General features: G+C 40.9%; 1 protein-coding gene across 2 annotated transcripts in view; it reads left to right on the top strand.

Annotated features, from left to right (window-relative positions):
- Positions 1-14,528, top strand: part of LOC119790476 (androgen receptor-like) — a 33,592-nt gene that overhangs the window by 3,244 nt on the left and 15,820 nt on the right. For both annotated transcript variants that reach the window (XM_038296015.1, XM_038296016.1), the window contains 5 exons: positions 2,762-2,898; positions 3,113-3,229; positions 7,426-7,560; positions 7,679-7,879; positions 9,827-9,971. In XM_038296015.1, the coding sequence (XP_038151943.1) occupies positions 2,762-2,898; positions 3,113-3,229; positions 7,426-7,560; positions 7,679-7,879; positions 9,827-9,971 (735 nt within the window). The remainder of the gene's footprint in view (positions 1-2,761; positions 2,899-3,112; positions 3,230-7,425; positions 7,561-7,678; positions 7,880-9,826; positions 9,972-14,528) is intronic.

Raw genomic sequence — 14,528 nt, forward strand, 5'->3', positions numbered from 1 at the left:
ATTGTTTGTCAGGGTTGGAAATTCAGGCGAACCTGCAGAAAATCTGAGCAAAATAAAAAAAAACATCAAAGAAATGTAAAAATATATATAAAAAAAAGAGCTGCCGTGTTTTTAACTACCTATGTGGTACTTAGACTGGATTAATGTGTAATTGAGTCGGGTGAGATAAAAAATGCAAAACAGTTGCATGTTTTTGCATAAAAACAGATGATTTATGAGTTGGGGGGGGGTGAGAGAAGCACAAACAGAAAAGATTTAAACAGATTAGGGATTTTTTATCCGGCACGCTAAATATAAAATGTAATAATCTGGGATTACGCTTCTTCATGCATTGAAGTTTTAGTTTGTTGGGATTCAGGCTGATCACAGCTGAGGCAGCGTTTAATGGGAACAACGCGGCTCACTGCACAGGGCGCCATCGTGTGTGGGGAAGAAATGAGTGCTCCTGTTGCGGCTGTGTTAGCAACGTTAGCAGTATGGCTGCTTAATTAAACCGCCTTCTGATTAAGGAATCATCAGCGATAAATTCAATCTAGAAGGCTGAACCTTTTATTCATCATCTGACTGCTGCTTCACATGCAGCAATAAAAACAATCATTTATGCTCCTGGTTCAGCTGATTTATCTCTTTAATTATAATGTTATCTTTTATGTTTTATTTAGAAACAGAGATTTCAGAAAAAAAATGGACTAACCCACCAAGCAAAGACACAAATAAGCAATTTATTACATCTTTATGTCATAAAGCTCTTTATAGAGTAACATGAAGATGTAGCTGGTTTGTTAGCGGGTGATGCTCCTTTACTGGTAAGATTCCAGTTGTTTTTTTGTTTGGTTTTTAACATTCATAAGAGATATTGTAGGAACTTTTTTGTATCCAGCAGACCTGAAGTACGCAGCAATAGTAATAATAATAACGAGTGCTGCACCGATGCCATTTTTTAGACCTGATATCCTATGCCTGGCTGTGCACTATTGGCCGATACCATCTGTCTGAAATTGTTCTGTGTATATATGAAGAACTTTATACTACTTGGATGTAAAATAATCGCCATCATGGCTTCATGTCAAGCTGCTGCCTTCCTTTGTGAAACAGGAAAAAGACTAAAACAAAGTGAATCCAGTAGAACTTTTTATTTCCTACCTGGAATGAGTGACAATAGTTGAAGAAACTTTAGGCTCTCAAAATGGTATCGATGCCCTATTTGCAGAGGTGGAAAAAGTAATAAAATATCATACTCAAGTAAAAGTACCAATACTTGGATGAAATATTACTCAAGTACAAGTAAAATTACCCAGTAGAAAAATTACTCAAGTAAAAGTAATTAGTAGCTAATTTAGAATGTATTTTAAGTAAAAGTTACTTAGTTACATTAAAAACAAAAAGTTGAACGGGGCAGGGGATCCCTCCCACTTAAATGAAATACTTAGTTTTTTTTTTAGCAATTTATTTTCCCAAGCCACTCAGAGCCGCAGTATAAGGATGAAAGAGCCGCATGCGGCTCCGGAGCCGCGGGTTGCCGACCCCTGTGCTAGACAAAATCAGCAATGCCACGAAACAGGTTGTTTTGCTAATTGGCTATTAGTCATGAAAACTTTGTTTGAAGTACCAATGCACTAAATACTTCCCAAAACATGCTTCCGCAGATTAGATGTGGAGTTATTGAATGCTGCCAGTTCAGTCACCTTTGGCAGACTCATCTGGCATTGCATGACGATACTGTCGGCCATCTTGAATTTAAATGAAAAGCAGTCTTTCAAATGTGGCCGAGGATTTTCGTGGTTTTTGGGCAGCAGAATTCAATGTTTCAGCTAGCATTTCTAGTGAAACGTTCTCTGAACCGTCGTCGCTCTCCTGATCCACCTCCATCTCGTTCCCAATCTCTTACAGAAAGACTTGGTGCCTGGTAGCCTCGATCTACATGCTGATCACGTCACTCGCTGCAGTGCTTCCGGGGCCGATTTTTTGTCTTCCTTTCGGTTTTTCCAAAGTTTTCTTTTTACTTAGTAACGGATGGGATTTGTAATGTAACGAAATACAATACTTCACTCAAAACGTAATCAAGTAAAATTTAAATTAACGATTTTAAAAACTACTTGAAAAATACAAAATACACAAAAAACCTGCTCAATACAGTAACTTGAGTAAATGTATTTCGTTACTTTCCACCTCTGCCTATATGTTGGTACTCGCCGATACCGATGCCACCATTTTAGCGCTGGATCGGGGCCCCGCCTGATACTGGTATCGGTGCAACACTAGTGATGATTGAAATTCCCTCTTTACATTTAACCCCTCCCCTTGGGGAGCAGTGGGCTGCCATTGTGCAGCTCCCAGGGAGCATGGTGGGGTTAAGGGTCTTGCTCAGGGACCCAGAGTGGAGGCGGTGGGGATTGAACTGAGTACTTGCAACCTTCACCAGGCTAAAACCACCCAGCAATGTGTGGAAGGCGGCGTGTAACTTTCGCCTTCCTCTTATTCAAAGACCTGTAAGTCTAAATAAATCCCTCACTGCAAAAGTCATGACATTTCCTAAGATAAGTGAATTTGCCTTTGATTTGAGCGGATGAATAGGATGATCCATTTGTAACCTAAATATATGAAAATTAGATGTTATACGCTCAAATAAGGTAATGGAGTTGTTTTTTTTTTCTTATGTTGAATGTAGATAAACTTATTTTGTTGCTAAATTATCTTATTTCAAGAAAAAAAATGGTTTTCCTCTCTAAGCATCCAGGTTTGTGTCTGTTTGCACTTCCAGGCACGAGGATTTTTTCCCAGGCGTGTTCCTGTCAGACAGGAGAGTGTGTCAGGTGTGCGGCGACGACGCCTCGGGTTGTCACTACGGAGCGGTCACCTGTGGCAGCTGTAAAGTGTTCTTCAAGAGGGCCGCGGCAGGTGGGAGCGACACACACACGCACCGCAGCATCCCTGAGTGCACACGAAAATTACAGTTTGCATCCCCTGATTTAATTTCTTACACCCACTTACTCTCTAATGCCGGCGGGGCACAGTGACCTGACATTATGAGGCAGAGCGGTTTTTTATCAGTAAACACCCACATGGCGTTGCTATGAGTCGAGGTGATGCAGATTTTGTTGTGTGTCTCCAGGAAAGCAGAACCACCTGTGTGCCAGCAGGAACGACTGCACCATCGATAAACTGAGGAGGAAAAACTGCGCCTCGTGCCGACTTAAACGCTGCTTCATGTCCGGAATGAGCTTGAAAGGTACGGAACTTCAAGGCTTCAAGGCTGTGTGGGGAAATGTGCAGCGCCTCGCCAAAGTATCCCTACCCTGAAACACAAAGCTGTCAATGAAGGTTTAATAGAGTTTGTTTTGTGACAGACTCACACTGGTTAGAAAATAATTGGTAAGTAGAAAATGAGATCTGAAAAATGTAGGGTGTGCTTGAAATCTGCACCCTGAGGTACAATGTTTGGTTGAATGAGTTTTAGGAGGATCGTCTGCTTTACATGTTTGGAAGATTTCTCCCAGACTTAAAGGTATTATGGAGGATTTTTTAAAAGACCCGCCCTCTCCACTTTAAAAAAAAAAGCACAAGCCCATTTCTCCTCATGACCGCCCTGTTTAAAATGTGCTGTTCTCATAGCTCATACAATTCAATTCTATTCAGTTTATTTCTATAGCTCCAATTCCCATCATGTCATCTCAGGTCACTTTACAGTTCAACCAGATCATCCAGTCAGATTGATTCAAAGTTTTCTATCTAAGGAAAACCAGCTGATTGCATCGACTCATTGACTCTTCAGCAATCCCTCACACTAAGCATGCTTGTAGCGACGGTGGAGAGGAAAAACTCCCTTTGAACAGGAAGAAACCTCCAGCAGAACCAGGCTCAGAGTGAGCGACCACTTACTGTTATTTTGCTTCCTGTCTCTGAACGTGCGCCCTAACCCTAATCCCTCCATCACTATATAGAGCGGGGACTATATAGTGAACTCATTTCACTATAACGTTAGTGATCACCGCTTTTTGCTCTGTTGGTCACCTAACTCCTCCTCCATCGCGCGGTGCCTGAGCCTCTGTCGGGTAGGGGCAGCCTATGGCGACAGCGGGCCGCTGTGACAGAAAATCCCATAATGCGGGGAGAGCTCTCCGTGCAAAGCATTCTGGGATATATCTTCCTCTTCTGAGGCCTTTTTTTTCTTCTCATACACTTCGTTGACACTTCCGATTCTCGGCCATTTCCAAAGAACCGTGGTGAGAAAGGTGAGCTTCAATGAATGTCTGAAACAGTAGCTCACCACAGATATACGCCTGAAAGTACGCAGAAAAAGGTCTTTAACGCCGGGCAAACACTACGATATTTTCAATGGTTGCATTCAGCTACAGCTCCCAATGTTTGTTCTCACACTGTGCGACCCGACGCTCTGATGCGATCTACCTGCTCACACTGTACGTCTAACAACCAGGTGGGACTCAGCTCCGCAGTGAGATGGCGCTACTCGGACTCGTCTATCTGGAAGCCAAAGGAGTAGCAGAGGAACATGAAGCTCACTAGAGTGAAACGCGCTGCCTTGGATATTTGGGCGATTTAGTGCTGAAAGGCGACGAAGTATTTGGACAAAGACATGGCTACTACGGTCTGTCAGTTTGACAGAAAGAACTCCATTTCACTCATTGCCCCCCCGCCATGCTGCTGGGCAAGCACGTAGGACGGCCTTACGTAAACAAATAACCAGAATGATTGACAGTTAGGAGGACCACTGATTGAGATGATCCACTCGGAAATAAAAGGTCGTCCTCCATACCTTTAAGCTCAGTCAGATCAGATGGAGGCTGACTTTGATCTAAACCATCCTAATGAAGCTATTGTCAGTGACGGTTGTCCTGATGGAGGGTTAAGCTCCACCTTAGTCTAAAGTCTATTAAAGCTTAAACAAGGTTTTATTCCTGAACTTCCTCAATCTGAGCAGCTTTTCTGCTCTTATTGTTGAAAACCACCATGTTTCACAGTGATTATTGTTTTCAGGTCGTAGTTCAGCACCTTATGGTGGCATAAAGCAAACAGACACGCTAATACACGGGCGGTTCTAGACAGGGGCCAACGGGGGCCTATATACTGAAGACATAATACGTAAATTCTAATGATGATCTGCTCTGGAACAGACATGGTTACTGATTGGTCTTTTGGATCTATTTAATTTTTTCTTTAAAAATTCTGTTTTACTAATCATTTAAAAACAATAAGGTGATAGCTTCAGTGGGATTGAGATAAGATCCCAGGTTTCATCTGCTAAATGTTTTTTTAAACAAAAAAAAAAAAAAAATGCTCTAATTTTTACGGCTGAATTTCTCAGGTTTTCCTGAGTTCTAATTCAAATTTTATAGAAAACGGTAATTTTAGCTTAAATTAAGTGAAAAATATATAACATCAAAAATTATGAATGTATATTGATTTAATAAAAAATAGAATTTTAATTGAACCTAATTAAATTGAAATTTCACTTCATGCAGCTAAATTATTATATCTAAATCTCTGTTTTTTTATTTAATTCTTTTCTGTTCCCCCATGAAGACAAGCTGGCCCCCTCCTGGCCCCCTCCTGGCCCCCGGAACATGTGGTCTAGAACCAGCACTGCCCTAATCCCTTCCATCCTTCTGTGTCTATAGATTACTGATAGTAATCCAAACACCTTCTGCTAACCGAGCCGCAGCTCCTCCATCGTTCCCTTGGCCTTCAGTAGAGGCGTTAAGAACCAAAGTATCAGAAAGTATCAGAGAAATTCCCTCCCTTTAACCCCTCCTCTGGGGAGGCAGTGGGCTGCCATTGTGCAGCTCCTGGGGAGCAGTGTGGGGTTTAGGGTCCTGCTCAGGGACCCAGAGTGGCAGTCTGTGGGGATCGAACCTCTAGGCCAACACTCCAGTACAAATACACTGGAAAAAATCCAAATCTAGATAAGTTATTTTTCTTAAAATAAGTGCATTTGTTCTTGGATTGAGGAATTTATAGAGACATGTTGAAAATGGAAGAAGACAATTTACACTTAAAATAAGAAAAAACAATCACATTGTCTTATTTCAAGTGCATATTATCTAATTATCTTATTTTAAGAGTAAAAATACTCATTCCATTGGCAAACTGTCTCCTTTACCCACTCAAATAAGGGTAAATACACCTAATTTAAGAATGAATTTTTTACTTTATTTCTAGATTGTTTTTTCCAGTGTACTTCATTATTGTACTTTAGTAGAAATGTTGTCTATCTATTCTTTACTGGTGTAATTATTTTTTTTTTACAACTTTTTACTTTCTTCTCCTTGGATTTTAAAAATAAACTGGTTAGTTTTGTTTCATCTAAGCTCATTTTAATTATGGCCTGTTGGTATTTAAAAAATAATTAGTTTCATCCAGACAATTAATTTCTTTGTGGTTGGACTCGGTGCTGCCCCAACTTGTTGCTCAACACAAACCAAAATAAATACTTTTTCCAGATGATGCAAAGTTTAATGTGACTCTGTTACCATTACTGAAAAAACTAAGAAAATAAAGTCTAATGAAGTTATCATCCAGAATTGTAGAAAAATGTTCCTTTAATAGAGTAGAGCAGTAAAGCTTCTGGCCTTAACAGTTTTTCCTGCATTATTTTTACTTTTATACTTTAAGTAGTATTAAAAATTGTACCTTAACACTTTTACTGGAGTAAAAAGCTGAAGTTGATCCTCTAACTTCTTAAGTGTTTTTAAACAGCAGGATTTATACTGGAGGAATAAACATGAATAGTTTTCTGGCCTTCAGTTATTTTGCTAAATCATTTTTTACTTGTTTCGTTTTTGCATAAAGGCAGAGAGGGACACTATTTACAGATTAGGTGAAGGCGGATGATTTCAGCTGATTTTATAAAGGCCTTTCAGAGGGAAGGGGACTAAACCAATGTGTGCCATGCAGCTTACAATTATTTATTGCTAAAAAAGGTTAAAAAATGTGTATGATTTTTTAGTTCCAACTCACTATTATTCACTACTTTGTGTTAGTCCACTCCTTAAATCTCAATAAAACACTTGAGATGTGATATAACATGAGGTCAGAGCATATGGGGACTTTGTGCGCGGCGGTATTTGGGGATAAAGGGGGGGGTCAGCGCCGTCACATGGCTCACATTCTGCAGATCAGAACTGTTCCTGCTAAAATTTGGTGCAACAAATTCAATTCATCGGACGTCAATAAGAGCTTTTTGTACGTGCAGGCCGGCAAAAAAAACAACTTTATGACACGTCAGTGATAGGAAAAAACACAAATAGCTGGTAGATAATTTCAGGCGGATTTATTGAAGCCATGTGCTGCTGTTTTATTTAATTTTTGCATTATTTGGCAAAAAGATGAGATGGTTTTTTACGTCAGCTTCATGTTTAAGCCGTCTGTCTTCCTCCTGCTGCATGTGCTGCTGCTGTGTGATCACAGGCCGTCGGCTGAAGGGAGCCGGACAGACGAGAGGCGGAGAAGAGGAGCATCAGCCTCCTGCCTGGGGGCATGGAGAAAGGGAAGGGAAGCACAATTTTGTCTTGGAGCCTGGGAGTGCTGCTGCCAGGGCTCAAGGTGGGGAGGATTAGTGGCTCACAGGATCAAATATGAAAGATATTTCCAAGGAGTTTCACCATAATATTCTATATATTTGTCGTACTAAAACTCCTGTTTTCTGTGTTAACTTCTGCAGGGCCTCAGCTTTTAGGAATCCCTCCAACTATGCGCTCCTGCTTCTCTCTCCTCACCATCCTACAGTCCATCGAACCCACCGTAGTCAACGCGGGACACGACCCCGCCCAGCCAGACAGCTCCGCCTCCTTGCTCACCAGCCTCAACGAGCTTGGGGAAAGGCAGTTAGTGACTGTTGTACGCTGGGCCAAGGCAATACCAGGTAAACCGGTATGAACCCATGTGGCAATTAGCTGGCGTGTTCCAATAACCGCTGAGAGCTGTAAACACCTGTGCTGGCTGGTTCAAGCTGTGAAAAACCGAAGCGCTACTTGGTCAGACCTGTGCAGCGCCTCAGACAGTGCAGCATATCTGCATGACTCAACAGACTGCAATGATTTGGAGATGTTTCAAGTCTGGTCTACCGTACCTGGTGCATTGCCTTGACAGGAGCAAATGCATCAGTAACACAAATTGTTCTAGACAACTAACCACCCAGTGGAAATCAGGATCTGTTAGTTCATATTTAAAAATGTCCTATTACTAAAGTTCCAGCAGCTTTTTCGTCAACTTTGCACAATTATTTAGACTGCAGAGGAACCAATCATTTAAACAAGAACAAGAGGCGGTGCACCACTAATTATATTCCTGAGTGAAACATCAACTGAGAATGGAACATGTAAAGGAGTAAATATCTAATAAAATAAAGTTTGCAAAGTAAAGTCTAACCGATGAGCATCCCATTAAATCACTGGTCACTAGTAGCTGGTCAGGAATGAATCAGCAGATACTCCCAGGTAAGGAAGCCTGACATTCAGCTCCGTACAGGAGAATGACCTGACTGTAGACAGCTGGACCAAAGAGAAGGACCTCCTGCAGAAAACGCCATGCAGGTTTTCTTCTGCATTCCAACTCTGCATAAGGGTTATAACCAAAACGAGAAATACGTCGTAACAAAACCCTGAAGAAGATTCCTCTCAACCGATGCCCTTATCTCCAACTATCTATGAAATATTGGTTCACAGATCTTGAGTGGAAATGCTTCATTATTTTCTATTCTCAGGACGGAGGGGGATTTACCATTACGCAATACTAGGCAGTTGCCTGGGGGCCCCAGAAAACTCTGTTTCCATGTATGGTTAATACAACTATTCCTTATTTTTGCACATTAATTATGTTTTTGATTAAAATCCTTTGGCTAAAATGCCATCAGAACGCTGATAATATTAACTGTGTCTCAGCCCCCCCCTTCAGTGTCCGCCATATTGGATCAGTCCATTTGCTGCACATGTTCAGAAAGGTCCAAACAGACAGCAGCAAACCATTTGAAAACAAACCATGCAAAGAGCAGTGTTGCCAACTTAGCGCTTTAGTCGCTATATTTAGCCACTTTTCAGACCCCTCTAGCACTTTGATTTCTAAAAAGCTCCTAGCGCCAAATCTAGAGACTTTTTTCTGCTACTGGAGACTTTGGAGACAACATCTAAAAGCAGCGAACTCTGCTCTCCAGAGCCAGTAGATTGGATTTGGAAACACAGGAAGGAGCAATCAGCTAAGTGAGCTTAGTGCTTGGAAAAAATCTTTCATTCCTTTAGAGACAGCATGAAAAGTCAGCTGAGTACAAAACATAGAGAGGAAAACAAGAAGAATCAATTCAGAGGCCCCCTGCCTGTCTTTGCCTAGGGCCCCACATTTCCTAAATCCGCCCGTGATGCAGGGAAATCATTGATGGCTGCCTCTTACTTTAATGATGATCATCATCTACTGCTTAAAAACAACCAGCTCCTTTATGACTCTCTTTAAAGAGAAGAATTGCTTTAAGTTATTAAACGTCTGCTTTGTTCTGGGTCGGCCTCTGACGCCAACTAGAACCTGAATGCTCAGTGTTGTCTGCTGCAGGTGAAATATCAACTTCTTTTAACATTTATCAGAAGCTCGATTCAACATCCTAACCTGTATGATGAAGAGCAAACTGGTTGGTTCAAAATTTGACCACTAGAGGGAGATATGTTCTTGTTTATGGAGACGAAAGGGAACAGGAAGTGACCAATAATCTCTGTTATTAGATCCTTTGTTTAATTAACTGAGCCAAGCAGGAAATTAATAACAAAATATCTTTATGTTTAAAAATGTAGCTTAATGTTTTCTAAAATGATGAATCTCTGAACAGGTTTCCGTGACCTGCATGTGGACGACCAGATGTCGGTGATTCAGTTGTCGTGGATGGGGGTGATGGTGTTTGCTTTGGGCTGGAGGTCCTACCAGCTCACCAACTGCTCCATGCTCTACTTCGCCCCTGACCTGGTCTTCAATGAGTAAGTCATACAAAAAACCTTCTGTTTTAGTTTTTTAATGCCTAATGTTTAACATAAAAAACAGTTTTTCCTGTTGTTTTAGTTGTTGGCAAAAGTTTCCCAAGTCTGCACTGGAAAAAATCTAAATCTAGATCAGTTATTTTTCTTAAAATAAGTGCATTTGTTCTTGATTTGAGGAGGTTATAGAAACATCTTGAAAATGGAACAAGACAATTTACACTTAAAATAATTACATTGTCTTATTTCAAGTGCATATTATCTAATTATCTTATTTCAAGAGTAAAAATACTCATTCCATTGGCAAACTATCTCCTTTACCTACTCAAATTAAGGGTAAATACCTTTAATTTAAGAAATGTTTATGTATTTCTAGATCTTTTTCACAGTGTGTCGCCTTCACAAGTAGAATCAAGGTTTTTTTGGGTCGTAATCAGCCTTGACAACCCCCCCCCAAAAAAAAAAAAAAAACTACTTTCATCTTTGGTCTTTGCTATCAACTTTTACAAAAGCAGAGAGAGCAGAACATTAGAGATTGAACTAACAGATCTGCAGAGTGGGAGAATCGAGATAGAATGTTGACAAAGGGGTCCCTATGTCCTCCAGCAGTCTAAGCCTATAGCAGCAGAACTATAGAGATAGATCAGGATAGGAAAAAAATCTCAGATCTTGATAAGTCACATAATACTACATTGCTGATAGCTGTAGTCCTGATGAAGCCAACAGAACCACTGTTGGCGGCGTCCAACTCTCACCAGAAACAAGTCCAACTTATTGTTGGCAATGCGGACCAGGCTCTGACACCGGTCATACAGAGACGAAAACCACACTGCTCCTCCTGAATCCGAGATTCCACTATCCGATGGACCCTCCTTTCCAGAACCCTGGAATAGACCTTACCAGGGAGGCTTAAGAGTTTGATTCCTCTTTAGTTGGAACACACCCTCCAGTCCCCCATTTTTAAATAGAGGTACCACCACCCCAGTCTGCCAATCCAGGGGAACTGCCCCTGATGTCCAGAGCCGCGTAAACCTAACTTAAGGTACTCAGGGCGAATCTCATCCACCCCTGGGGCCTTGCAACTGAGGAGCTTTTATATGTTTATATGTAATAAAGTCTGTCGAGGTTTTAATGAACTGCTCCGCGTTGTAAAAAAAAAAAATCAAACAACTGGCTATGGTTGTGATAGGCACCAGCAACCCCGTTACCCTACTTGGGATAAGTGTGACAGAAAATTGATGGATGGATGAACTTTATTGATCTCATTGGAGAAATTCACTCTCTGCATTTACTTTATCAGGATTACTTTATCAGAGTTCTCCTCCCAAAAAGAAAGTTCCCCTTTAGCAGATTATTATCAGATAGTGCAGTTATAAATTTTAAAGAATCTGCTTCCCTTTCTCTCTCCTCTATGTTGCTGAGCAGTGCTGCAGAGTGCAAAATTATAGCTTATTCCCCTTCACAGGTTGATGATTTTGTTGATGGGGTTGCTAGTTCTCTGCGTATTGCCTTAGACAACGCAGCTCCTTTGAAAATGAAAACCTTTAAAAATAGAAAGCTTGCTCCTTGGTTTAATGCAGAGCTGCGCACTTTAAAGCAAAATGCTAGGAAACTGGAGAGAAAATATCGCTCCACAGGCCTTCCTAGTCTGGAAAAATAGTTAACTGCTGTATAAGAGGACCCTTTGTAAAGCAAGAGCAGCATACTTCTCCTCATTAAAAGAGGAGAATAAGAATAATCCTAAATTTCTTTTTAATCCAGTTGTCAAACTCACCCAGAGCCATAGCTCTGTTGAACCGTCCATTCTTTATAAATAAGATTGATCTTATTAAAATAAGATCATAAGCACTCCTCTATCCGCGATTGTACCTGAGGTAGTCATGGAATCTGAACCGGGTTTAGACTGCTTTGATCCAGTTGAACTTTCTGAATTAGCAAAATTATTGTCTTCATCTAAGCCTTCAACTTGTATGTTAGATCCAGTTCCAACCAGGTTATTTAAGGAGGTATTCCCTTTGATCTCCTCCTCCATTTTAGATGTGATTAATCTATCTCTGTTACAGGGATATGTACCTAAAGCTTTTAGGGTTGCTGTAATTAAACCTCTGCTTAAGAAACCGTCTCTTGACCCAGATGACTTGGTTAATTATAGACCTATATCCAATCTTCCTTTCTTATCCAAAATTCTTGAGAAAGTAGTTGCCAAACAAGTTTGCGATCACTTCCACCATAATGAACTTTTTGAAGAGTTTCAGTCTGGCTTTAGAGCTCATCATAGCACTGAAACAGCTCTGGTGAAAGTCACTAATGATATTCTCATGGCCTCAGATAATGGACTTGTATCTGTGCTCGTCCTGTTGGATCTTAGTGCTGCATTTGATCCAGTTGATCAGAATATTATTTTAGAAAGACTTGAATATTTTGTTGGAATTAAAGGAACAGCTCTAGACTGGTTTAAATCTTATCTATCTGATCGAATTCAGTTTGTTCATGTTAATGATAGATCTTCCTCATGCTCAAAGGTTACCTGTGGAGTACCACAGGGATCAGTGCTAGGACCAATTCTCTTTACTTTATACATGCTCCCAATTGGTAGAGTTATTAGACAGCATGGGATTAATTTCCACTGTTATGCTGATGATACTCAGCTATATCTGTCTATAAATCCAGATGAAGCTAACCCATTACATAGATTACAGGCATGTCTGAAGACATAAAAACCTGGATGACTCTTAACTTTCTGCTTCTGAATGCAGACAAAACAGAAGTTATAGTCTTTGGACCAGAGTCTCTGAAAAAGAAGCTGATTAGTCAGTCACTTCATTTGGATGGGATTAAACTGATTTCAGATAATAAAGTAAAAAATCTTGGTGTTATTTTTGATCAGGACCTGTCATTTAAATCCCAGATCAAAGAGGTTTCTAGAATTTCCTTCTTTCATCTGAGGAACATTGCAAAAATTAGAAATATCCTGTCCAGGGGTGATGCTGAGAAACTAGTCCATGCATTTGTTACTTCAAGGCTGGACTATTGTAATTCTTTACTATCAGGAAGTCCACAAACTGTAGTTAAAAGCCTTCAGCTGATCCAAAATGCTGCAGCCAGAGTTCTGATGAAAATGAAAAAGAGAGATCATATCTCTCCTATCCTGGCTTCTCTTCATTGGCTTCCTGTTAAATCCAGAATAAAGCCTTAAATGGCCAAGCTCCATCTGATATCAGAGATCTGATTGTTCCTGATGTTCCTAACAGAGCACTTCGCTCTCAATCTGCAGGTTTACTAGTGGTTCCTAGAATTTCTAAAAGTAGAATGGGAGGCAGATCTTTTAGTTCTCAGGCTCCTCTCCTGTGGAACCAACTACCAGTTTTAGTCCGTGAGGCAGACACCCTGTCTACTTTTAAGGCTAGACTTAAAACTTCCTTTTTGATAAAGCTTCTAGTTAGAGTGGCTCAGGTTATCCTGAGCTATCTCTATAGTTCTGCTGCTATAGGCTTAGACTGCTGGAGGACATAGGGACCCCTTTTTCATCATTCTGCTTCATTCTATCTCTATTCTCCCACTCTGCAGAATCTGTTAGTTCAATCTCTAACGTTCTGCTCTCTCTGCTTTTTCTCATAGTAGCTTCATCTGGTCTGTTCCTGTTTGGCTGTGACTCCATCCTGGAGAGAAATATCAGCTGTGCTGCTGCCATCAACACCTTTGTTTCTAGATGTTGGAGCTTGGCCTGTTTTCCAGTGTAGTCCTGTTTCTCTGACTGTGACTAACTGGATGTGCTCTCTTCATCCTCTGACATGGGAGCTGGCTCGAAGCTCGTCTGCCTGGCTGTGTGTTTCCTGGACGGGGCCGCCTGTGGAGCTGGTTGACAGTTGCCTTTAATATCTATGCTTCTTTTTCTATGTCTGCTTCTGTCTCCTCCCAGTGGGCCTCAGCAGATGGCCGCTCACACTGAGCCTGGTTCTGCTGGAGGTTTCTTCCTGTTCAAAGGGAGTTTTTCCTCTCCACTGTCGCTACAAGCATGCTTAGTGTGAGGGATTGCTGAAGAGTCAATGAGTCGATGCAATCAGCTGGTTTTCCTTAGATAGAAAACTTTGAATCAATCTGACTGGATGATCTGGTGAACTGGAAAGTGACCTGAGATGACATGATGTGAATTGGAGCTATAGAAATAAACTGAATAGAATTTAACCCATCCAGCAGTGAAGGTTAAGGGTCTTGCTCAGGGACCCAGAGTCTGTGGGAGTGGGGCTTGAACTCAGAACCTCAGGATTCCAAGCTTTATGCCCTAACCACTATGCTGCCACTCCCCTATGGTGGCTATTGCTAAGCATCATAATAAACCATAAAGGAAAATCTAATCGCAGCAATCCTTTCAGATGAACAGCATCTGACACCAGAAGCACAAAACATGTAGAAACTAAAGCTCTCTAAAAAACAACATCATAAATTATAGAATGTCAACTATCAGTGACATGCGCTTCATAACGACTCGTTTTCATTTCATTTTATGGAGAGAAGCCGAGAGGAAGACATTGCTGGAAGTTAGCCATTCAAATTCCTTCT

This window comes from Cyprinodon tularosa, unplaced genomic scaffold, assembly GCF_016077235.1.
Source record: "Cyprinodon tularosa strain WSP-4 unplaced genomic scaffold, ASM1607723v1 ctg365, whole genome shotgun sequence".
Taxonomy (NCBI): Eukaryota; Metazoa; Chordata; class Actinopteri; order Cyprinodontiformes; family Cyprinodontidae; genus Cyprinodon; species Cyprinodon tularosa.